We start from the raw sequence: 26,902 nt of genomic DNA, 5'->3' as shown, positions 1-26,902 counted from the left end.
TTCAGAACATTGAAACCGAGGGCGAAACAAAAATTAAATAAAATAAAAAACATTTTCTTACCCACAGTCAAGCAGAGAATTGCAATGGAAACTATTGTGCCTTGTGGTCAGTTTTATTTATTTATTTTTTTAAATGTATGCTTTTTAATCACAATGGCTCTAAAGTAATATGGTCCAGAAATACACTGCTCAAAAAAAATGAAAGGAATACTTTGAAAACACATCAGATCTCAATGGAGAAAAATATCACGCTGGGAATTCAAAGACAAGGATGAATTCAAAGACAAAAACAGTGATGCGCCAGTCAAAAGTGCACAAATGGTGATTCACAAACTCAAAAAGTCTGTGCCCAAGTGTCCTTATAATAAATCAAAGAGGTAAATCCACTCCCATGTGTCCGAAGGAATAATCTTGTGCAAACTAAAATAAGTGCTTCTGTGAGCAGTGAAATCCCACCACCAGGTGAATCAGTCTCTCACCTCCACTACAGACCCAATGATGGGTCAGTATCAGCATAGGAAAAACACAGAGATCTTCGGATCACATAGGCTATAGAAAGCCTGTCACCTCCAGAGGGATTACCAAGGATTGCCACATAAAGGGAACAAAGAAAATAATCTAGTGCTCTCTGTAATATTCAGCAAGCTACTTTATCTGCATCTCTCGCCACATGAGGCCGGGTATTGTTGTGCACCAGGAGGAACCCAGGACTCACTGCATCAGCATAGAGTCTGACAATAGGTCCAAAGCTTTCATCCCGATACCCAATGGCAGACAGGGTGCCATTGTCTAGCCTATAGAAGTCTGTGCATTCATCCATGGATATGCCTCCCCAGACCATCACTGATCCACCACCAAACAGGTCATGCTGAAAGATGTTCCAGGCAGCATAACGTTCTCTACGGCTTCTCCAGACCCTTTCACCTCTGTCATGTGCTCAGTGTGAACCTGCGCTCGTCTGTGAAAAGCACAGGGTACCAGTGGGGGACCTGACAATTCTGGCATTCAATGGCAAATGCCAATCAAGCTCCACGGTGACGGGCAGTGAGCACAGGGCCCACTAGAGGATGTTGGGCCCTCAGGCCACCCTCATGAAGTCGGTTTCTGATTGCTTGGTCACAGACATTCACACCAGAGACCTGCTGAAGGTCATGTTGTAGGGCTCTGGCAGTGCTCACCCTGTTCCTCCTTGCAAAAAGGAGCAGATACCGGTCCTGATGATGGGTTAAGGACCTTCTACAGCCCTGTCCAGCTTTCCTAGAGTAACTGCCTGTCTCCTGTAATCTCCTCCATGTTCTTGAGACTGTGCTGGGAGACACAGCAAACCTTCTGGCAATGGCACATATTGATGTGTCATCCTGAAGGAGTTGGACTGCCTGTGCAACCTCTATGGGGTCCAGGTATCGCATCATGCTACTAGTGACCCTGACCCTAGCCAAATGCAAAAGTAGTGAAAAACAGTCAGAAAAGAGGAGTAGGGAAAAAAAGGTCAGTGGCCTTCACCTGTAAAACCATTCCTATTTTGGAGGTCATCTCATTGTTACCCATCTAGTGCACCTGTTAATTTTTTTCAACACCAAAGCAGCTAAAACTGATGAACCCTCTGCTACTTAACTGACCAGATCAATATCATAGAAGTTTAATTGGCTTGCTAAACTCTGATTAAAAAGTGTTCCTTTATTTTTTTGAGCAGTGTATTTATACATTATAAAGCTGGATAAAGCACAAGGACAAAATGGCATCCACCCATGGATCCTAAAAGAATTGAGCTCTGTCATTTCAAAGCCATTGTTTCTTATTTTTAGTTTTTTTTTTTTTTTTTTTTTTTAATGACTGCAGTAGTACCACTGGATTGGAGAAGGGCCAATGTGGTGCCTATAATTAAAAAGAGATCAAAGTCTTTACCAAGTAGCTATAGACCTGTTAGTTTAACTTCTATAGCCCGGAAGATACTGGAGTTTTTAATAAAAGACCACATAGATGAGTTCTTGCTGGAAAAAAATATTTTAAGCAACAGACAGCATGAATTAATGAAAGAAAGAAGTTGTCAACCAAACCTGATTTCTTTTAAGAAGGAGGTAAGTAAAACTTTGGACAGAGGGGTGGCTGTAGACGTAGTATACTTGGATTTTGCAGAAGTGTTTGACACAGTTCCCCACACGCGACTAATGTGTAAGGTAAAGTCTACAGGCTTGAAAAAATCAGTTTGTAAATGGATAAAAAATTGTCTAAAAGACAGAATTCAGAGAGTAGTGGTTAATGATTCTTACTGTGAATCGTCTAAGGTTATCAGTGGTGTACCCCAAGGTTCAGTGATGGGACCCTTACTTAATAATACCTTTATAAATAATATAGGGTCTGGGATAAAAGTACCATTTTATTCTTTGCAGATGACACCAAGATATGCAGTGAAATAACTTTCTTACAGGATATCTCCAACTTACAAGCCAAACTCAATGCACTGTTTAATTGGGCAACTATGTGACAAATGAGGTTTACGGTTGATAAAATGTAAAGTTATGCACTTGGGGGCTAAGAATATGCATGCATCATACATACTGGGGGGAGTAGAACTCGTGGGAATCAATGGTGGAGAAGGATCTGGGTGCTCTGGTAGATCATAAGCTTAATAATAGCATGCAATGCCAAGCTGCGGTTTCCAAAGTGAGCAAAGTCCTTTCTTGTATTAAGAGAGGCATGGACTGCAGAGAGAGAGAGAAAGAGATATCATTTTGCCCCTGTACAAATTAGTAAGACCTCATCTGGAATATGCAGTTCAGTTTTGGGCACCAGTTTTCAAAAAAGATAAACCAGGGAAATGGAAAAAGTGCAGAGAAGGGCAACCAAACTGATGAGAGGCATTGAGGAGCTTAACAATGAGGATAGATTAGAGGAAATTTGTTTTGGATACAGTGGAGAGAGATAAGAATGCTTGTCAGTTTCTATTACTGTCTGTGCTCCGTTAAGGAGATTCACCCTTTCTATTTTTCCAGTTTACCATCATTATTGAAAGTTAAAGTCAAAGAAAATACCACATTTTTGTCCCTAGAAAAGAATTAGAGGGGAAATCTTCAAATGGGGACACTAGTTCCCAAGGCTAAAGGCCCGTACACACGAGTGGAAATTCGGCCGGGAATTTTCGTCCAACGACCGATCTGCTGATTTTCAGCTTGTTAGTATGGTGCTCTCGACAACCGACTCCGACTTTTCGGCCGAAAAAATCCTGGTATGCAGGCTATAAAATGTTTGTCCTCCGTCAAAACCCGTCCGATTTTCGTACAGTCAGTACAGATTTCGATGGGGAAAAATCTTATGAGCAAGACTAGGCATGCTCAGAGATGAAAGAGCAGAAAGAAAGCAATCCAACACATGACGTCACTTCTGAAGTAGAATTCTGTCGTGCGGGAAAATTTGTGTGCAGTCTAGAGCACATTCCAACCAACAGACACCACTCTGGACAAAAGACGAACGACCGGTCGGCGGAAATTCGTTGCGTGTGTACGAGGCTTTAGCCAACCAGGTAACATGGACCTCAACCATAAACTGGAGCTCACTTGTTCACACCTTCAAAGAGGACCAGATCCTTTTAAACAGCAGCCAGCAAAACCTTGCGGCCACAAAGAATCCGCAGATGCCAACACATCCACTTTTTAAAAATTTTGTAAAGTGTGCACCGACGACCAGGTGGAAGCCTTGCAAACCTGCGTCACTGTAATGTTCCGGTACCTTTGGTACCCTAAATTACACTTTCCACAAGTGTATGCGCCCTACCATTTACTTTTGGAAAGGTGCGCATACACCTTTAAGACTGGAGCTGTCATCACTCAGCGCCGGACTAGATGGCTATTTAAGGCGTCGGTTCTCACTCACATGTGTTCGTTCAAACACCCTTATCTGGATGCTAACCTTGCTTGAAGCTTCCATGCTTGCAAGCTTACTTCGCTGACGGAACCTCGCTGCGCTGATCCCTGTATCCCGCTACTGGATCATCCGCCTCTCCTGAACCACCCTTCGGCTGTATCGCTAATAGTGCTAAGTACCCCGCAGGGGAATTCTCTATAAACTTATACTAAGCTTACACTATCTAGCTCTGCATAGTAAAGACTGTTTATTACATCTGCATAAACTAGATTGCTAGCTCTTGAGACTACTGCTACTTTTCTGCACTGGGTTGATCTCTTTTGTATGTCCACCTGCTATTCTATCATCTGCTATCATACAACATTGCTAAACCTTCCTGCATCCATCTGCTACTGTCTCACCTTCAAGTGTCTATCACCTATCACCTCCACTCAACCTATCCCTCAACCTTCATCATTGTGTTACCACATACATAAAGTCACTCTAGGAACCAGCTTGCTAATTGTGTGTATTTACTGGCTGAAATAAGACCTTCCACACATGATGAGTCATTGAGGTTGGGAATGGTATCTCAGCATATCTCTTACATGACTGCTGACGTGGAACTATTTCTGCAGCTGAAAATCCACACCATATAAGAAACGCAGGAGCGTTACAGTCACTTGACGCTTGATGACCAAGTGCCCGAGTAGAATGCTCCTTGACAGGGAAAGGAGGAACCTGACCCCTGATGCAATAGGCCTGAATCACTGTCTGTTCGCTTCTTCTGCAATCATTTCCAGATGGATCAGACAACCATTTGTGAGGTCTGTCCGTGAGCACAAATAGAGAGTCTGACTTCCTAAAAGACTCCGTAGCTGCCAGGTACACCCTAATTGCCCGGACCACATCCAAGGTATGCAAGGCAATTGCCTTTGGATGTTTGGCCTGGGACACAGGGAAGGCAACACAATTTCTTCATTCAAATGACAGTCGGAGAACACCTTAGGAAGGAATGACAGACAGGGGCGAAGCACCACTTTATCCTTGTGAATCACCAATAAGGTGAACGACAGGATAATGCCGCTAGTTCAGACACCCTACGCGCAGAGGTGATAGCCACCAAAAAAAGGCCACCTTCTGGGACAGAGCAAGCAGATAAACCTCCCGAATATTATCGAAGGGAGGCTTCTGTAGAGCGGAAAGCACCACAATAAATGTTGGACACCCTGAAGAAAGGTACGCATCAGGGAGTGTGAGGCCAAAGGTCATTGGAAAAAGACCACCAAAACCGATACCTGGCCCTTGATGGTACTCAAGGGCAATATCATCCAAGCCACCGAGAAGGAGCGATGATGAACCCCAAGAGACTCACACCACGCAATGTTTATCTTCCACGTACAATGGTAGATCTTCCTAGAGGTAGATTTTCTAGCTTTCAACAGCGTAGGAATCCCTGACTCAAACCTCCATCCTTCAGCACTTAGCGTTAAACAGCCAAGCCGTCAAAGCCAGCGACTGTAAAGCAGGATAGAAGATCGGTCCCTGGGACAGCAGATGCTCCCTGAGAGGAAGTCCCCAAGGAGCATCGGCGACCAGACGTACCGATTGGCGTACCAAGATGGGCAAAGTCAGTCTGGACGGAATCCTTTCTGCTTTTATCCTGCACAGGAGTCGTGGCAGAAAATTGAGAGGGCTGGAATTAAACGGTCATCCCACCTTAGAATGCCAGCTACTTACCGAGCCACCAGGATACCACTTGTGCCCCCTTGGTGATTGACAGACCACAGCAGTGGCATTGTCCAAATGAATTTGTACCGGACACCCCTGTAGACAAATTGCCCATTGAGCCAGACAAAGGCTGATCGCTCGGATTTCAAGAACATTAATCGCCAGTCTGGACTTTGCCAGAGTCCAGATCCCCTGAGCACATCTGTGGGGAGGACGCCTCCATGCCCAGACAGGCTGGCATCCGTGGTGACAACCATCCAGTACAGGGGGAGAAAGGATTTTCCCTGTCGAAGTGCCAGAGAACGAAGTCAAGAGACCGTGGATCCTTGTCTCATTTCACCAGAATCTCTTTAGCAGAGATCTTGTGTGGAACTGTGCAAACAGACCACCTCGAGGGTGGACACCATCAGTCCCAGCACTTGCACCCAAGCCCTACTCCTGTAGGGGGCAGTATAACCCAAAGGTTAAGAAGAATCAGGAGCTGTGTCTATCAAACAAAAGAAATACACTTTTTTTTTAAATTAAAAAAAAGAAAACATTAAAGTTAGCCCAAACAATTTAATACAGGGTGTGCTCATGCGTGTGTTGAGTACATGACAGGCTGCTGTTTAAGAAAGCACAGCATTAACTCTGAACTAGCGCACTTCTTTTTCAGAATGAAGATCTTGGTAGTGTTTTTTTTTTCCTAAGGAGAAGGGGGGGTACCTATTGTGATTCATCGAGCTTTGCAAAGTTTTTGTAACCTGCAATCCCAATGTCAGATCGGTAGTGACAGCTCAGCAGCAATCTAGCAATCTGACCTTTTGGTGTGTCAGACATGCACCCTCACCTGTTAGATATGGCAATATTTATTTGCAATATTTCATAATTAGATGGCTTAAAAGAAATTAAAAATAAAGTCAACAAATTTAATTTTACTGATAAATGTATTACATAAAATAACATACAGTATATGGTTTAGGTCATTGTAGCCATATTAGTTCACTTGCGAAAGAGACAATTGAGTACTGTCCGTGATACTTTTTTTATTTGCACTAACATACAATTTTTCAGGACAAGCTTTCGGGGTATGTCCCCTTCTTTAAGATCCAAGCAGTACTGATTCACAAAATGTTTAGCAGAATGGAAAAAAAATACAAAATCTCTAAGCCAAAGGAAAAAAAAAAAAAAAAAAGAGAAAACCAAACAAACAAATTTAACTGGCAATGGTAATAAAACTAGCATAGTTAGTGAGATAAGACAGAGGGAGACAGTGAAAGGGTTAATTGTTTAATTAGCCCGTGACAATCGCTCTCAGCCTGCTGGCATCTTGATTGTGGTCCCGCAAGCTGGAAAATCTATGTGCCAGGTGCAGCTGAATGTGGCATTGTTACGCAAGTGACGGCAGGGTGTGAGATTGCCTGGTCCTTCGTCACGAGTTAGTGAGAAGGGCAGGGATCTGATACCCGCCATCGTCACATATTGGTATACATATACAGTATATGGAAATGCAAAACTAATTTTCTTTAAGGATAACATTACCATATTTGAAAAAAAAAATTAAGCTAGTAATACTGTTCATTGAAAAATGTATACCAGAAGATTGTGGCTGATCTCGAAGAATTATAACGATTAGGGATCGTACACCTGGGCAAAGGATGCTTCAACAGCTACATTACAGTTAATATAATTCAGGTACATTTTTACTACTGTGGAAAAGCTTTGGGCAGGTATAAAAATGCTGTCAATTAGAAAAATTTCAGAAATATACCTGAAATAAATAAAATAAATAGAAGTATTAATATTTCTTTTTTTTTTTTATCAATTACCAAAATGGAAAGTAAATGAACAGAAGAGCAATCCAAATTAATTCAATATTTGGTGTAACCACCCTTTTGCCTTCAAAACACCATCAATTCTTCTAGGTAAACTTGCACATAATTTTTGAAGAACTCGGGAACTAACCACAGATCTTCTGTAGATGTAGGCTGCTTCAAATCCTTCTATCTCTTCATGTAATCCCAGACAGACTCAATAATGTTGAGATCAGGGCTCTGCGGGGGCCAAACCATCACTTCCAGGACTCCTTGTTCTTTAGGCTGAAGATAAATGTAATGCCATTGTCTGTATGTTTGGGGTCCTAGTCCTGCCGCAGTATAAATTTGGGGCCAGTCACATGCCTCCCTGATCGTATGGTATGAAGGATAAGTATCTGCCTGCATTTCTAAGCATTGAGGAGACCATTCACCAAAACTCCCTAATCCATTTGCAGAAATGCAGTCCCAAATTTGCAAGGAACCTTTATCATGCTTCAGTGTTGCCTGCAGACACCTAATATTGTGCCACTCTCCAGCCCTTTGGCGAACAAACTGCCTCCTGCTAAAACCAAATATTTCAGATTTTGACTTATCAGTCCAGAGCACCTGCTGACATTTTTCTGCAACCCAGTTTCAATGTTTTCTTGCATACCTGGGTCGCTTAGCCTTGTTTCCATGTTGGAGGTATGGCTTTTGACAGCAATTCTTCCATGAAGACCACTTCTGGCAAGACTTCTCCAGACAGTAGATGGGTGTACCTGGGTCCCACTAGTTTCTGCGCTGATGGCAATACTGGACATCTTCCAATATATAGTTTGTTACTCTCGCGCTATAGAGGTGTGTATTAAAATTAATGGTAAGGCTGCTGCTAGCACCCTGCTGTCTAGCTTATTCCCAGCTATTGTAAAATAGGGTGCACTGATCCGACTTTTTTTGTCCCGATACCTGGCATTGTGTATCAGCCGATACCGATCCGGAACTACACACATAAAGCATGCAGAGCAAAGCCTCTGCTTCATGTGTATGGCTCCTCCATTCACAGGCGGAGTGCATCTGATATCACTCCGCCTGTGAGCCGGACCTATACAGGAAGTAGCGGCTCCGTGCAAATAAGGGACGGCTGAGCCGGGACTCAGCAGACACCGCAGTAGGTTCTGCTGCAACAAAACCGGATCGGCCCGTGGATCTGGTAATGTTACCGATCCCCCGATCCAGCTATTGTGGCAGTATCGGCTCGGATATCCGATCCTAATACCGGATCCGTGCATCCCTATTGTAAAAGGTATGTTATATAAGTGATTAGTGCTGCGCTGCTAATAAAGTTGTGCAATATCCTGTGTGTATTTTTTATGAAGTGATCCAATCGAAGAAATGAATGTCTATTCAAATCGACAAACTAATAAATCCTGTAGTTATAACCTCCACTCAATGGAAAGTATGCAAACTCACCAGAACTCTATGCTGTCTAGATTATAGGACAGTATAAAAGCCACAGTATGGAATAACTCCTTGATGGAAAATCCTGGAAAATATTGATCTCTGCGTTCCTGTGTTAATAAATGGGTCTCCTCACACACGATATCCACCAATCAGGAAAGATCACCAAACATGAGAAAGGAATCACATAGTGTAGTATTTATTAAAAATCATAAATAAAGAGTATAAAAACATACACTGACTTAGTCCATAGAGTAGGGTAGTCAGAACAATCCATAAAGGTCCATATATACAATAAAGTGCAGTGTGACAAATGAAATTGCACTTACTCCAGAAGCCGCCACCCTACAAATAGAATGGCGGCTGGACCTCAGACATGTAATCCTGCTCAACGGCCGTTTTGCATCACGCGCTTCTTCAGGAGCTCAGGATTGCAGTCGGAGGGGATGTTTATACAGCTGCAAGAAAAAGTATGTGAACCCTTTGGAATGATATGGATTTCTGCACAAATTGGTCATAAAATGCAATCTGATCATCATCATCATCTAAGTCACAACAATAGACAATCACAGTCTGCTTAAACTAATAACACACAAAGAATGAAATGTTGCCTTTTTTTATTGAACACACCATGTAAACAATCACAGTGCAGGTGGAAAAAGTATGTGAACCCCTAGACTAAAGACATCTCCAAGAGCTAATTGGAGTGAGATGTCAGCCAACTGGAGTCCAATCAATGAGATGAGATTGGAGGTGTTGGTTACAGCTGCCCTGCCCTATAAAAAACACACTAGTTCTGGGTTTGCTTTTCACAAGGAGCATTGCCTGATGTGAATGAGCCTCGCACAAAAGAGCTCTCAGAAGACCTAGGATTAAGAATTGTTGACTTGCTTAAAGCTGGAAAGGGTTAAAAAAGTATCTCCAAAAGCCTTGCTGTTCATCAGTCCACGGTAAGACAAATTGTCTATAAATGGAGAAAGTTCAGCACTGCTGCTACTCTCCCTAGGAGTGGCTGTCCTGTAAAGATGACTGCAAGAGCACAGTGCAGACTGCTCAATGAGGTGAAGAAGAATCCTAGAGTGTCAGCTAAAGACTTACAAGTCACTGGCAAATGCTAACATCCCTGTTAGCGAATCTACAATACATAAAACACCAAACAAGAATGGATTTCATGGAAGGATACCACAGAGGAAGCCACTGCTGTCCAAACAAAACATTGCTGCACATTTATAGTTTGCACAAGAGCACCTGGATGTTCCACAGCAGTACTGGCAAAATGTTCTGTGGACAGATGAAACCAAAGTTGAGTTGTTTGGAAGAAACACACAACACTGTGTGGCGAAAAAGAGGCACAGCACACCAACATCAAAACCTCATCCCAACTGTGAAGTATGGTGGTAGGGGCATCATGGTTTGGGGCTGCTTTGCTGCGTCAGGGCCTGGACGGATTGCTATCATTGAAGGAAAAATGAATTCCCAAGTTTATCAAGACATTTTGCAGGAGAACTTCAGGCCATCTGTCTACCAGCTGAAGCACAACAGAAGATGGGTGTTGCAACAGGACAATGACCCAAAGCATAGATCAACAACAGAATGGCTTAAACAGAAGAAAATACAACTTCTACGGAGGCCCAGTCAGAGTCCTGACCTCAACCCAATTGAGAGGCTGTGGCATGACCTCAAGAAAGCGATTCACACCAGACATCCCAAGAATATTGCTGAACTGAAACAGTTCTGCAAAGAGGAATGGTCAAGAATTACTCCTGACTGTTGTGCACGTCTGATCTGCAACTACAGGAAACTTTTGGTTGAAGTTATTGCCAAAGGAGGTTCAACCAGTTATTAAATCCAAGGGTTCACATACTTTTTCCACCTGCACTGTGAATGTTTACATGGGGTGTTCAATAAAAACATGGCAACATTTCATTCTTTGTGTGTTATTAGTTTAAGCAGAGTGTGATTGTCTATTGTTGTGACTTAGATGATGATGATCAGATCACATTTTATGACCAATTTATGCAGAAATCCATATCATTCCAAAGGGTTCACATACTTTTTCTTGCAGCTGTACATGCAGTCTGCACCTATCTGGGTAATTTCCAATTTGGGGACAGATCGAAGTGACGATACATCACTTCCGGTTCCACTGCCATCTTAAAGGACATCACTTCGGCTCCTCGGAACAATAACATTACAACTTCCGGTTTCGGCGCCATCTTAGGTGCCTCATATCCGGAAATACGGAGCATCAGGAAGTGAATGGAGAAACTAAAGTCCTCCATGTTACTGGAGTCCGAATTGATTCCAAATTTAAATGGTTGTGCTTAAGTAGCAAATATTGGTGAAGTCTTCACATGTAGTTAAGATTAAAAATACACAACAAAGCTCATAATAAATTACTATAAATATTGGAAAAAGGCAAATAAAGTATAAGTGCCGGTTCACATACGTGCGGCTGCGGCGATCGCATGTAATATCGGAGCGCTCTGCTCCTTCATTACATGCGATCGGGTGTACTTTGTATGGCTAAATTCGCACTGCACCCGCAGTAAAGTCGCACATGACCCTTTTTTTGAGCCGCATCAGGATCGGATTGCACAGTGGTTCACACTTGTGCGATCCAATCCTGTGCGAAGTGTAAGATCGCACTGCGATATGCAATCAAACTGGGGGTGTCGTTAACATTACATTGAGACCCCCAGTGTATCGCATATGGCAGTGTGAACTGCCAAGGGTGCGTTTGCGATGCAGGAACAGGCTGCGAATTCGAGGCCTTCCCACATCGCATAAGTATGAACCGAGCCTCAAAAGTGGGGCGTCTGATGTTAGTAAACAATCGACACTACTCCACACTATATTCCAGCAGGGATTATGTACTAATATACAGGGAAGAACAAATGGAATAATAAGATAAAAATGGAAAAATAAGAGAGATAAAAAGGGGAGGGGGTTAACTATGAGTGGGGTGTCTAGAGCATATTACCGGGTGTCGATAAAGCAATTGACATCCCACTCTACGTTTAACCCCATTGGGGAATAATAACTGGATTTTTGACTTACCGTAAAATCCTTTTCTCTTAAGTTCATTGACGGACGCAGTTCTCTCTGATTCATATCAGTATGGTTATACTGCCCCCTACAGGAGTAGGACACTAGGCAGGAAAAAGTTCTGGCTACGCCTATGGCCAGTCCCGGAGGGTATACCCTCTCTCTTCCTGCATTGGATGTTAGTTTTGTATCAAAGCAGTGTCAGAAAGGAACACCAACCCAACTCAAAATAGAGGGTGGGTACTGCGTCTGTCAATGAACTTAAGAGAAAATGATTTTACGGTAAGTCGAAAATCCAGTTTTCCCTATCGTTCATTGAGGGACGCAGTTCTCTCTAATTCATATCAGTAGGGACGTCCCAAAGCAGTGCCATAAAATGAGGGGTGAGAACAGCAGAAAAGAACAAGTCCCCAAGGCCAAACAGCCAACCAGACAACTTAGGACTCATCAGAACAAAAGATGAGGCCCACCTGAAAACAACACGTAAACACCCTCAAGGAAGGCCAAAAGCTCTCCAAACAGCAGCCAGCAAAAAACCTTGCGGCCGAAAAGAGGCATCTGCAGATGTCAGCACATCCACCACATAAAATGTAGCAAAGGTTGGAACAAACGACCAGGTAGTCGTCTTACAACCTGATGCACAGATGCCAGTATGGCAAAAAGCCCAGGAAGCACTAGGCGCCCAAGTAGAAAGCGCCGAACCAGGGAAAAGGAAGGACCTGACCCATAAATGAAGAAGCCCGCACCACCGACAGTCCGATTCACCTGGAAATAGTCGCAGCAGACACAGGCAGCCCTGTCCTTGGGCCATCCATGAGCACAGAGAGCGAACCTGACTACGGGAAGACTCAGTAGTCGCCAAGTACCCCTCGAGTGCCCAAACTACATCCAGAGTATGCAGCACACATTCCGTAGGATGAGGGGGCTCAGGACACAAGTGCAAGTGAACACTAGAAACCACCTTCGGAGGGAAGGACGGATCTGGACGAAGTACCACCTGGCCCCATGAACCAACAGATAGGGAGAATGAGGACAATGTCGCCAATGCCGACACCCTGTGTGCAGAGTGACAGCAACCAAGGCCACCTTCTGCAATAAGGTAAGCAGGGGATAACCACGATACTCGCAAAGGAGGGTCTGGAAGAACCGACTGCACCAACCAAGTTCCCCAGTTGGCGACGGAGGTCGCACCGAAAGAACCAAGTTTCGCACCCCCTGGGAAAAGTTACGCACCAGGGAACGGGCGGCCAACGGCTATCCAAAGCCGAAACCTGGACCTTGACAGTACTCAAGGCCAACTTTTGATCAATCTCCCCATTGAAGGAAGCCAAGATCCGGCTACTGAGCAAGAGCGAGGGGGAGCCCAAGAAGACTCACACCACGCAATACGCGACTTTCTCATATGATGAAAAAAAATCATCATAGAAGATGCTTCCCACGCTTTACCTAAAGTGGGAATCATCGAAGCAGACAACCCCCCATCCTTTGACACCTGGCTTACAACAGCCAAGCCGGCAAGCCGTTGAATGTAAAGCCAGACGGGAGATCGACCCCGGAGAGAAGAAACGCAAGGAGCGTCAGCGGCACACCTTACCAGGTCGGCGTACCAAACTCGGCGAGGCCAGTCTGGAGCCACGAGAATGACCGAAATTCCTGCCGCCTTGATCCTGCGAAGGATTCTTGACAGCAACAGGAGAGGAGGAAAGGCAGACAGCAGCTGAAACTGACCTCGGCCCATCCGCGAGCACTCTCGCACAACCATGCCGGCGTCAGCCTTGCACAGGTGACCACGCCAAACATCTCAGCATCGAACATGTTGAACCTTGGGAATGTTCTTGACCATTGACAGAAACCCATGAGGCAACCATTGCACCCGCCAGAGGGTCCCGGGAGCGGGCCATGACCTCTCTGCACTATCCTGTAGATGCGATGCCAACAGGCCCACGTCCGGAGTGCCCCCCAAACGAAGGTACAACTGTTGGAACGACTCCGGATGAAGGGACCATTGCCCTGCATCCAGGGCCTGTCGACTGAGGCAAACCGCCTACCAATTGTGTTGTTTCCCCCCCCTGGAAGGGAAACCGCGGATAGAGCCGGAACAAGGCGCTCTGCCCAACAAAGAAACATCACTTCCAAGGCAGCAAGGACACTTTTGTTGCCCCCATGGTGAATGGCACAAGCCATGGTCGTGGCGTAGTCAATTGAAAGTGCACCGGACAGCTGCAGGTGCCCAATCCAGTAAACTAGACAAAGCTGGATTGCTCTCAGTCCCAGGACAATAAGCGGTAACCTGGATCCTAAAGGGACAATACTCCCTGCAGAGGACTCCTCCCCACCTCGACAATTGTCCAGTAGATGGGGAGGAAGGATTCCAGAGCAAGACTCCCCGGTCACCCGGCCCAGCCAGATCCGCAAGTCCAGAGAGTTTGGATTCCAGTCGCCTTCGAGAAGGAGTGCCTCCTAGGGGATCCCCAGAGGGATTGATCGAAAGGGACCGTCTTGAAAAACACCATCATCAGTCCCAGAACTTGCATGCAGGCACAAAGGGAAGACCATGTGCGGAACAGCAACAGTCGACTGCAGTCTAAAGTGCCTAGGGGACCCCGGAGGGAGAACCACCCTGACCGAGGACGAGTCCAAAGTTAGACTCAGAAAGTCCAGTCTCATGGAAAAGGACCAGGGATGATTTCTGAAGGTTCAAAACCCACCTGAACTCCACCAGAGTTCCCATGGTGACAACCAACTTCGTTGTCAGCACGGAAGGGGACTCCAAACGGAGAAGCAGAGCGGCCAGGAAAAAAGGGCCGACACGTCCCGCTGCCGCAACAGCGCCAGGACTGCAGCCAACACCGTCGTGAAGACCCTAGCAGCATAAGCGAGACCAAAGGGTAACGCCACAAACCAAGACATCCTTCCCCGCGGCAAAAAACGGAGAACCCGTAGCTGTCCAGAACATAACGGGACGTGAAGATAGGCAGCTTGATGTCTATGGAGGCCAGGAAGCCCCCTGATGTAGAGAAGCCACCACCTTTCGAACCAATACCAACTTGAATTTGTGATCTGCACGGAACCAACAAAAGGACAAGTAGGTCCAGCTTGTGGAACCAGAGCCAGAACTGCCCCACAGAGCGCCTGTAAGCAATCCGGAGACAGCCGTACATTGGAAGGGAAAAACCTCACCAGAAATAACCGGATCAAAACTCTATCTTGCAACTGGACCGCATGACCTCCTGAACCCAGTCAGCCTGGGATCCGGGCCAGCCGCAGGTCCTCAACCCCCTAGATGGGAGAGGAAGCACCTTCATGCCCAGTAGGCCTTGTCCACAGGTCTGGAAAAAGACCATGGTCGTCTGGAACCCTCGTGGAAGTCAGGAAGGACTTCGCCACATTGACTGTTCCCGAGGGACGAAGAAACTGTTTGTGAGCTGAAAGGGAGGAACCCGACTGCGACGAAGGCCCTCACCCTTGACAGCCTGTGTCATCCAGGGTAGCGATCCCCCTGAAAAGGGAGATCCATTAAGACCTTAGAAGTTTGATCCGCAGACCAACACTCCTGTCAACCACAGCCAAAAACGACAAGGTGTTCTGCAAGGGAGCCTCGACCAGCGCGGCAATGCAAACAAAATGCAGCCCCTGCGCCAGCTGGTCCAACAGCTCCCCCAGGGCAGGGGGGACATGCCCCACACCAAATTGCGGTGTTGGGACTCCGCCCATCAGGCAGAGTCCGCGTGGCAAGGGCAAACAAACACTGTTCCCAGTGCAGTTACGCCAGGTAGCACAGAGCGCAGGCCACAGCCCACGCAATCCTATCCCCCCAAGTCCTTAAAGGACGGGGATTCCTCCACCGGAACAACGGTAGTCCCATTCAGCTAGAGACCGTACGTCCACAAAAGGCGGAAACAGTCCTCTGTACCAGAGACTCCGCCAAAAGGGGAACGGCTTACAGCCGCTTACGACCCCAGGGGAACGTCTCAGACGGTCCCCCCCTACATGAGCAGCAAGCAAAATGAGCAGCTCCGGGTGGCATGCCAGATGCCACCTGCGCCCTAGGTGCAGCCGCCGCTGCAACCCCCAAATTGCAGGGCGACACGCACCGAAAACAGCCAGTGCGTCCACCAGCGCCTGTCGCGGCAGTAGAGGTGGAAATGTCATCCTCGTCATCCGAGGAGACAGGGCGTGAGGTAACAGACCCGGCAGGGAGACCCACGTCAGGCACAGGTTTGCGGCGGATGAGCCAGACTCAGACGAGGCAGGGGTAGGTGGAGAAACGTTTTAGCACACCTACCACCACCCCCCAGGCCCAAATGCGTCCCGAACTGCCGAAAAGGCATAGACGGACAGTGGAGATCCGGAAGGCCCTGCAGCCTCCGTGAGGGGGTCAGGTGGGAAAAAATGGCCTGCAGGGTCCATACTGAACCTGAGGAACCCGCCAGCAACTTAAAAAAAAAATGGCCCCCCGGAGGTCAGGCACACGCTAACGGACCCCCACAGAGAGGGAGAGACCACCCTTAAGACTCACTGTCCTTCAGGCACTCCCACCGGCCTTCACTGCAAAAAATCCCCAGCAAAATGGCCGAAATCGGGTGTACCAAGATGGCCGCCTCCATAGAAGCAGACAGAGGCTACAACAAAAGGGCGGCCCCGCCGGAAAATCGCGGCAATAGGAACCCACAGGGGGACCCCCCAAACGCCCATCCACACCATCCACTTAAGAACCCCAGCAAGCCCCCCCCGCACGATCATTGAGCACCACAGACAGCGCACTCGCCCGGCCCCCCATGTGGCCTGCACACTAGGCCCCAGGCAGGCCCAAACAGTCCCCCAGGTGGGGAGGGGCAGGGGGGGGGTAGGGGGTTCACAATTGGACAGAGGGAAACCCAGGAGTGCGAGGGTTCCGACCGTCCCAGGGAGAGGGCCCGTGTCCACCCCAAAAATCCGCCAGGGAAGGGGGGGAGGACATTAACTCACCATACCGGGAACACAGGCAGGCCCCATCTCTTGACAGGACCTCACGCCACCGGAGTAGGGGGGCTGTCGGCCAAATAGGAATGTTGCGACATCAGCCTAAACCCTGTCGTGTGCGTCCTGGCGAGATGTTTAATATATGTTGTTTTATATAGGATATTCTGTGTATATATATATATATATATATGTATGTATATATATATATATATATATATATATATATATACACACACACACACATATATATATACACAGACAGACACACACACACACACACACACACACACACACACACACACACACACTCAGGCACATAGGACAGGCCAGTGACAAGTCCATTTAACACATCAAAAATTAAGGTTGGAAATAGATATTTATCTAATTAGGCATTTCAAAAGGTGACTTGTTGACCAGAACAGAGACTGACCAAACCAGATTGACCTTTACATATCAAAAGGGGCAGGTAATAACCCTTTGCTAAGTCAATTTTAATAAAAGGCCGCCTCAGCCTTTGAGAGCCAACCTAATTAGTGGTCAAAGCATGCAAATTGGGAAACTTCCTGAAAGATCACCTCAGCCTTTAAGAGCCAACCTAATTAGTGGTCAAAGAATGCAAATTGGGAAACTTCCTGAAAGATCACCTCAGCGTTTGAGAGCCAACCTATTTAGTAGTCAGAGAATGCAAATTAGGAAATTTCCTGATGCAAATTAGGACATTTCCTGAAGGGCCTTATGACTGTAGTTGTCCATAGTCAGAGGGGGGCATTATTCACCCAGAAAGACAAAAGCAGATCAAAGGCCTAATAAACCTGGCCAATCAAATTGCTTATACTGGTCCTCAATGAGAAATACAAGGTATATATTACAAAAGGGTTGCTTTGGCTAAGTTATGACAGAAGAAGCTGGGTTCTCTGAAGGTGAAAGAAATGTCCTGTCATCCTTCTTGTATGTACCTCTGTTGACTTTGCTGAAGTCTCAATAAATGCATCTCTCTGGAAGAACTGGTTATACTACAAATAATATTTCACTACAGCGGGGCCAGTCCCCATCCAGTGGGACTATGTCGCGGTCGACCCAGCGCGGAGCTTAGGCCTGCACGTGCTCGCTGGCCAGACTAGGGTGACCACTGGATATGGGGGTCCAGTCTGTCGCCCAAACCGGCATAATTGCTTGAAGATCTCACAGGAAAAAAAGTTCCAGGGAAAAAAAGGCTAGCTAAAAAATTCTACATAAAAAAATACTTTTATGCCAGGACCAGAGATCCCAGCAAGGAACTAGGACCTTACTTCTTACTAGGCAGAAAAAAAAAACTGACATCTTATGCAGGAAGAGAGAGGGTGTACCCTCCGGATTGCCCATAGGCGTAGCCAGAACTTTTTCCTGCCTAGTGTCCTAGTCCTGTAGGGGGCAGTATAACTGATATGAATCAGAGAACTGCGTCCGTCAATGAACTTAAGAGAAATTTAATTTCGTACAACCACTTCAACTCCAATTTGGAGACTTCATGGTCGGCAACCTCTCCAGTGGGGTTTTAACTTAGATATGCCAACAAGTTTAAGAGAACTAGGATCTCTATTATGACAGATCCTATAGTGAGCAGACAGACTATGATGTCTGTATCCCTTTTTTGCATTATACAACATGTTCTCTTAGTCTGTCTCTCAATCTTCTAGTTGTCCTGCTGACATATTGCTTGCGGCACGGACATTCTAGTAGGTATACCGCATGAGTGGATTCACAAGAGATGAAATCATCTATCTAGTTAGTTTTTTCCTGTACCTGTGGAAGAAAAGTTGGTAATCATCTTATTCATTGTGTTATTAGCAGTACAAATTACACATTTGTTGCATGGAAAAAAGCCTTTAATTCAGTGAAAAAAAAGAGGGTCTGGAGGGAGGATTAATGGTATTAGGGACTAATTTGTCTCTAATAGTAGGTGCTCTTCTCAAAAAACATTTCTGGTTTTGTGGGCAAAGAGGACTTCAAAATGGGGTCAGCTTGCAAAATGTTACATCTTTTTTTAATAATTCTTTTGATTTGGTAATGCTGAATTGAGTAATTAGTAATGAATGGACAGAAAACTGCTTTAGTATGTTGTTTATTATTATTGGGCACTAGCAAAACTTCTCTGTTTAAAAGAGCAACTTCTTCTATGGTCTTATCCAGAGAAGCTACGGTGTGTATCCCTTTTCCAAGAATCTAGTCTTGAGGATGGATGCTTGTGTGTAATAATCATCGATCATATAGCAATTTAGTCTCATACAAAGAAATTGTCCCTTTGGAATGCTGCGAAGCCATGTCGGATGGTGACAACTATCCAAAAGGGATGTAATGATTTCGATCGGTGGTTTTGAAAAAAAGATTTAGTGCCCATCTTTCCATTCATACAAAATAAATGAATATCCAAAAAATTTACCTCTGTTTTACTATATGTAAACGACAATTGGATATTGAGTGTGTTGTCATGAAGATCAGACATGAATTCAATTAAGGAGGTTTCATCTCCTCTCCATATTACTAAAATGTCATCAATATATCGTTTATATATAAGTAAATTATCCAATGGCCTATCATAAATGGATTCAGTTTCTCAGCTGGCTATGAACCAATTTGCTAAACTGAGAGCAAATTTGGCACCCATGGCTACTCCTTTAATTTGCAAATAATAATTACCATTAAACCAGCAATAATTGTGTAGCATAGAAAATTGTAAAAGATTCAAAATGTATTCTTGTTGTAATTTAGGAATTGTACTGGTGGCTAGATGGCGCTCAACTGCTCTATAGCCATCTTGATGGGCTATATTGGTATATAGTGAGGCTACATCTGCTGTAACTAGAAAAGTTTGGTAATCAATGGTAATGTCTCTTAATATATTAAGAACCTGTTTAGTATCTATGAGATAGGAGGGGAATTGAATAACTAATGATTGTAGAAAATAATCTATATATTCTCCTATTCGCGCTGTCAGATAATTAATCCCGCTAATGATTGATCTACCTGGCGGATCATAGGGATTCTTATGCATCTTTGGGAGAAAATAAATGATGGGTATCTTAGGGCAAAACGGCCGTCGAGCAGGATTACATGTCTGAGGTCCAGCCACCAATCTATTTGTAGGGTGGTGGCTCCTGGAGTAAGTGCAATCTTTAATTTGTCACACTGCACTTTATTGTACAAACCCAAATCCAAAAAAGTTGGGACATTGTACAAATTGTGAGTAAAAAAGGAATGGACTAATTTACGAATCTCATAATCTTATATTTTATTCACAATATATTATAGATAACATATTGAATGTTGAAAGTGAAACATTTTGAAATGTCATGCCAAATATTGGCTCATTTTGGATTTCATGAGAGCTACAACACATTCCAAAAAAGTTGGGACAGGTAGCAATAGGAGGCCGGAATAGTTAAATGTACATATAAGGAACAGCTGGAGAACCAATTTGCAACCTATTAGCTCAATTGACAACATGATTGGGTATAAAAAGAGCCTCTCAGAGTGGCAGTGTCTCTCAGAAGTCAAGATGGGCAGAGGATCACCTATTCCCCCAATGCTGCGGCAAAAAACAGTGGAGCAATATCAAAAAGGAGTTTCTCAGAGAAAAATTTGAAAGAGTTTGGAGTAATCATTATCTACAGTACATAATATCATCCAAAGATTCAGAGAATCTGGAACAATCTCTGTGCGGAAGGGTCAAGGCCGGAAAACCATACTGGATGCCCGTGATCTTTGGGCCCTTAGACAGCACTGCATCACAAAGGAATGCTATTGAAATGGAAATCACAACATGGGCTCAGGAATACTTCCAGAAAACATTGTCGGTGAACACAATCAACGGTGCCATTCGCCGTTGCCGTCTAAAACTCGATAGGCCAAAAAAGAAGCCATATCTAAACATGATCCAGAAGCGCAGGCTTTTTCTCTGGGCTAAGGCTCATTTAAGATGGACTGTGGCAAAGTGGAAAACTGTTCTGTGGTCAGACGATTCAAAATTTGAAGTTCTTTTTGGAAAACTAGGACGCCATGTCATCCGGACTAAAGAGGACAAGGACAACCCAAGTTGTTATCAGCGCTCAATTCAGAAGCCTGCATCTCTGACGGTATGGGGTTGCATGAGTGCGTGTGGCATGGGCAGCTTACACATCTGGAAAGGCACCATCAATGCTGAAAGGTCTATCCAAGTTCTAGAACATATGCTCCCATCCAGAGGTCGTCTCTTTCAGGGAAGACCTTGTATTTTCCAACATGACAATGCCAGACCACATACTGCATCAATTACAACATCATGGCTGCGTAGAAGAAGGATCCGGGTACTTAAATGGCCAGCCTGCAGTCCAGATCTTTCACCCATAGAAAACATTTGGCGCATCATAAAGAAGAAGAAGATGTGACAAAGAAGACCTAACACAGTTGAGCAACTAGAAGCCTGTATTAGACAAGAATGGGACAAAATTCCTATTCCTAAACTTGAGCAACTTGTCTCCTCAGTCCCCAGACGTTTGCAGACTGTTATAAAAAGAAGAGGGGATGCCATACAGTGGTAAACATGGCCTTGTTCCAACTTTTTTGAGATGTGTTGATGCCATGAAATTTAAAATCAACCTATTTTTCCCTTAAAATGATACATTTTCTCAGTTTAAACATTTGATATGTCATCTATGTTGTATTCTGAATAAAATATTGAAATTTTAAAATTTCCACATCGTTGCATTCTGTTTTTATTCACAATTTGTACAGTGTCCCAACTTTCGGGTTTGTATATATGGACCTTTATGGATTGTTCTGACTATTCTACTCTATGCAGTGAGTCAGTGTATGTTTTTATACTTTTTATTTATGATTTTAAATAAATACTACACTATGAGATTCCTTTCTCATGTTTGGTGATCTTTCCTGATTGGTGGATATCGTGGGTGAGGAGACCCGTTTATTAACACAGGAATGCAGAGATCAATATTTTCCATCAAGGAGTTATTCCATACTATGGCGTTTATGCTGTCCTATAATCTAGACAGCCTAGAGTTTAAGTGAGTTCTCAATCTTTCCATTGGGTGTAGTTTATCACTGTGGTCACACGTTTTAAATATTGAACACCAAGAACCATCATCATCATTATATACACAATTTATGGACTTATACTTTTAGACCTTATCGTCTTTTTTTTACACTGTTTTTGTACAGCATACTAAGTTGATTATATTTTAGCGCTGCAACCTTATTATTATAAAAACGTGCAATGTGCAAATCCATTTGAGTACTCTTTGCCTTGCAGTCAGCACCCTAGAGTACTTTTTTCCACCATAAAGAGTAGAGAATTGAGGAAGAACACAGGACATCTAGAGGCAAGCTGACTACACAGCATTACCTACTGGGCGATATTACTTCATGCTAATTTAAAGCATTTTTCAGGTGAGAGGCCAGACAGCACAGCAGTGTCACTGGGAAGAAGGAAAGAGTATATTAATATATGGACATTCACAGTTAACCACTTAAGCCCCGGAAGATTTTACCCCCATTCCGACCAGGGGGTATTTTGCGATTCGGCACTGCGTGACTTTAACGGACAATTGCGCGGTCGTGCGATGCTGTACCTAAACAAATTTGGCGTCCTTTTTTTCCCACAAACAGAGCTTTCTTTTGGTGGTATTTGATCACCTGTGCGATTTTTTGATCACGCGCTATAAACAAAAAAAGAGCGTAAATTTTGCAAAAATAGCAATATTTTTCACATTTTTTTATATGAAATTCCCCCAAAAAAAATGTAAAAATCAAAATTTTTTAACATTTTCGGCCAATTTGTTTTATGCTTCCTATGTTTGGTAAAAAAAAAAAAAAATCGCAAAAAGCGTATTTTGATTGGTTTGCGCAAAAGTTATCGCGTTTACTAACAAAGGGAAAGATTGTCATTTTTGTTGTTTTTTTTTTTTTTAACGCGTAATGGCGGCGATCTGCGATTTTTTTTGCGGTACTGCGACATTGGGGCGGACAGATCGGACCCTTGACTGACATTTGTGACACTTTTGGGGTTACCAATGACATTTCTACAGTGATCAGTGCTATACATATGCACTGTTACTGTAAAAATACACTGGTAGTGAAGGGGTTAACTTTATTTGGGAGGGAGGGGCTGTGTGTATCCCTAGGGGCGTGCTTTCTACTGTGATTGGCTGTGGCTTGAGCTGTAAGGACACTGATCAACGGATCTACATACTAGATCCGTGTGATCAGTGTCTTTACAGCGAGGAGAATGACAGGTGGCTTGTTTACACAAGCTGCCTGACATTCTCCCTCTCCCCCGCCGATCGCCGAGTGACCGGCGGACATCGGGTCTGCTGGTCACACGCGCGGAGGGGGTCCGTGACCATGCGGGAGCGCGCCTCCGGGGGCGCGCGCTCGCTCCCTAGACCCTCACAAGCTAGTGACGTAGCCCTACGTCACTTTGCCTGTGAGGGGCTGACTGCCGACATAGATTGGCGTTAGGCAGTCGGCAAGTGGTTAAATAGTGAAGGGATACATCATGAATATACAATAAGGATTTATTTTTGAGTTGCTACACCTATTAAACTGTTTTATCTGTGATTATTATGATATTTTGAATATACAGGCATCAGGGTTTGAATAGTTGTGTCTGAATTTGCACATTCTATATATGCGATTATTTATGCCTTTATTTTTACTGGAGTCACAGGATTTATTTGTTTGCGGATTTGAATATACATTCATTTCTTTGATTGGATCACTTTATAAAAATTACACACAGGATATTGCACGACTTAATTGGCAGCGCAGCACTAGTCACTTTTTAACGGACATCGTCCAATGTCAAAGTGAAGTAAGCCTGATGGGTGTTATTTACTAAAACTAGAAAAATTTTTAGATTTTAAGCCTCCTACGCAACAGTTTCTGTTTCAGTTAACAACTGTTTCAGCCTACATTTGAAATTGATGATCATTAGCATCTGCTTTGTATAATTGGTTAATCATACACCCTAATGTAATCCTACAAAATCCCTGGCTTTGTGTAAGTGTACAAAGTGTGCAAGTGTAAGAACTGATGCTGGGATGAAGCCAAAGGGTAGTCACACCAAATGTTGATTTGATTTAGATTTTTCTTCTGTTCTCACTTTGCATTTTGTAAACTGATAAAAATAAACAAGAAAAAAAATTTATTTTTGAAAGCATTCTTGGTTTACAGCATTTCTACACACCTGCCTAAATCTTTTGCACAGTACTGTATATGGATGCAATTCACCAGACACAAAAAATACATATGACTCCCCAATGATGAGAAGACAGTTTCATAAAGTCATATTACAGTAGCATGGACACTTACCGTACGTTCTTCAACATGTAAAGAACTTCTGATGGCAAGTGAGAATTTTTAACATCAAACTCTGTGAGATCTGCTTCTAGAAGAGAGGGGGGAGGCTCTTTCTTTTGTAAGGTTGGGTATTCTTTCTTAAAACGAAGTATTCTGAAACCACGACCCAAAGAAGTAGTTAACGCTATAGAACATGACCTTGGACAATAACACAAGTAAGTGTGTAACATTTGCCTGGAAGTAGAACTAAACCCACTGATTTAACGGTTTCCCAAAAGAAAGAAGAAATGTTCAATCATTAAATACTTAGTCAAACATAGAAATGTTTTCTGTAGAGTTTTCATTTACATACAGCCTACTAGCACATGCACAGTGTATGCTACATTCAAGGTATGCCCCCCTGGTGACAATGGTTACGGTTTCCAATGTCCCAACTGAGCTTTCATGCACTCAAGTGACTTGAATCATAGCTGGTAAAGAGTGCAGCTCGTCAAGAGTGCAGCCCCATGTCAACTGCAGATCTAAACAGAAGCGAAGGTAGCACCATCTTTAGCAGATAGGAGGATAAACAGCATTTAGTTCCACTTTAAACAGTGTACCCAAAGTGATATTTCATGACATTTCAGTAGTAAATTTAATTTGATGGGATTTGCAGTCAATTGGCTTGCAGCTCATTGGGACTCTAATAGCAAGATCTTCCTGCCATAGTTTCAGGGTCTGTTACCACCTATGCAGAGGTACTAGTGAGATTTAAGCCATGCAGCCTTCTGGGCAATGCACAGCCACTAGCCAAAATCCTCTATGCCAGGCAAGCTTATCCACCCCACATGCTCGATTAAAACCAATGGAGAATTTGTAGTTGCAGTATAAGCTCGCCATATGACTGGAGACTTCAGGTCACACTAAGTGGTTGTACTTAGTTTTTGGATGGACTCACCCTAATTTTAAGAGTTTAAATTATCTTTCAAAATGCAGTATACCTCCCCAACTTTGCCCTCCTGAGCATTATAGTACTCATTACAGTTCCCCGATATTCTCACTTCGTATTACAATAACTGGGCCTTGATCTGAGCAGTGTTTTTTCTTTAATACTGCAGAAAAATTCCTGATCTCCACTGACCATGTATGCGGCTGTGTCCTGAGCAAGAAAACTTTCAGGAGGAAGTCTTATGCATTTCTTTTTGCATTCTATGCATTTCTATAAAATATTACTGCACATGTGCAGTCAGTGGACTACTCCCCATTGCCAAGATTGCTCCCTTGCTGGCCAGGTGAGTGAGTTGTTGCTGGCAAGGGAGATTCTGCAGTACTACCATTAATGATGAAGCAACATCTTGCTCATCCAACCAGCAATGGAGCGATGCTGAGGAAATGGGTGAGAATTTCACTCTGCCTTTTCTAGCAAGTTGTCAACAGTGACAGCATATTGTGACATGTGTGTGACATTCTCCTTTTTTAACCTGGGTTGGAATTTAGCTGCAAATATGAATACTGTTTGTAATTGTTCCATTGGTTGACCAATTTAGAAATCCATTAAATGACAATCTAGAACATGTACGTATAAAAAAAGAAAAACAGGTGGCAAAAATAAAGATGTAAAAGTAAAACGTAGATACTGTAGCTGCTGACTTTTAACAAAAGCACACTCACTTGTCCAGGAATCCAGCGCCATCCTCACCCAAACAAATTCTTCACCAGTCTTTGGGTCCCTGGCACGGGCATGTTTACTGTGGGCAGCCAGCCGTGACTCCTTGTGGCTTTACAGCTGGCTTCCCAAAGTGCATGTGCGAGCCATGCTTTGTGAATGGTTCTGCAGCCTTCTGGTACCTGCGACGTGTCTCAGAAAGTTGTGGGAAGGGAGGGGGAAGAGAACTTCCAGTGGATCAGCTGCAGCGATCCTACCAGAGGTGGGACTGGGTACCTGTCAAAATCAGGTACCCCCCCCCCCCCCCACCCACACAAAAATGCCACAAATAGAAGGGGTTAAGGTCCGCTTTAATTGAAAAATGGAAAATTCAGCCATCTGTTTCAAACGATTTGTCTGAATACAAATCATATACATTGTGTGATTGCGATGCAACAGTCCACAGATCCAAGATATCGGACTTACCTTTTAGCCAATGAGAAGACTCTCACTTTTTTTCTTGATCGCGGTCTTGAAACTGTATTCCCTACCAAACTGTTGGGCAAAGTTGTGACCTGCAAAGCATAAAGTATAGAATATACTCTGTGGTATAAAGCACAAATCAGCAAGTCTTCAAAACATAGGTGGTGGCATAATATTAAATATGAACTCCAGACAGATATAAAAAGACACAAATTTTTATTTAGGTTTTTAAAGCATACGATCACTTAAGATTTCCACTTATCTTCCTAAATCCTCCCTTTTCCCTGTTACACTTTTGCAGGTACATTTTTTTAGAGGGGAAAGCAAGTACCATTTTTGCTTGTACTTGTTCCTATATCATTATGATGTAGCCCTTGGTCCATGTCTGTATGTGTGTGTACATGTGTTTCTATGTGTGTGTGAATGCGCGTGTCTGTGTACATGTGTCTGTACTTGTCTGTGTATGTACATGTGTCTGTATGTGTAGGTGTGTACATGTGTATAAGTTTGTGCCTACATTTGTTTGTATGTGTGTGTATTTGTGGTTAGGTGCTGTGAATGTTCAGGAAGTGGCAGCTGGCTCCCGAATTCAAGTTGTCAGTGTGGAAAAAAAAAAGCTATGAAGACTTCCGGTAAGCAAGTTTTTTAT

At 44.0% G+C, this 26,902-nt stretch overlaps 1 protein-coding gene across 1 annotated transcript in view; it reads right to left on the bottom strand.

Moving 5' to 3' along the window:
* PNPLA7 (patatin like domain 7, lysophospholipase) overlaps positions 1–26,902 on the bottom strand; it is a 733,226-nt gene that overhangs the window by 561,146 nt on the left and 145,178 nt on the right. Inside the window, exons 6-7 of the mRNA XM_082263919.1 lie at positions 26,257–26,345; positions 24,159–24,299 (exon numbers count right to left, since the gene is read on the bottom strand). Of these exons, the coding sequence (XP_082120045.1) occupies positions 24,159–24,299; positions 26,257–26,345 (230 nt within the window). The remainder of the gene's footprint in view (positions 1–24,158; positions 24,300–26,256; positions 26,346–26,902) is intronic.

Source organism: Pelophylax lessonae, assembly GCF_965119305.1.
Source record: "Pelophylax lessonae genome assembly, chromosome: 7".
Taxonomy (NCBI): Eukaryota; Metazoa; Chordata; class Amphibia; order Anura; family Ranidae; genus Pelophylax; species Pelophylax lessonae.
Note: the sequence above shows the minus strand (reverse complement) of the source record. Positions and strands in the feature narration are given on the sequence as shown.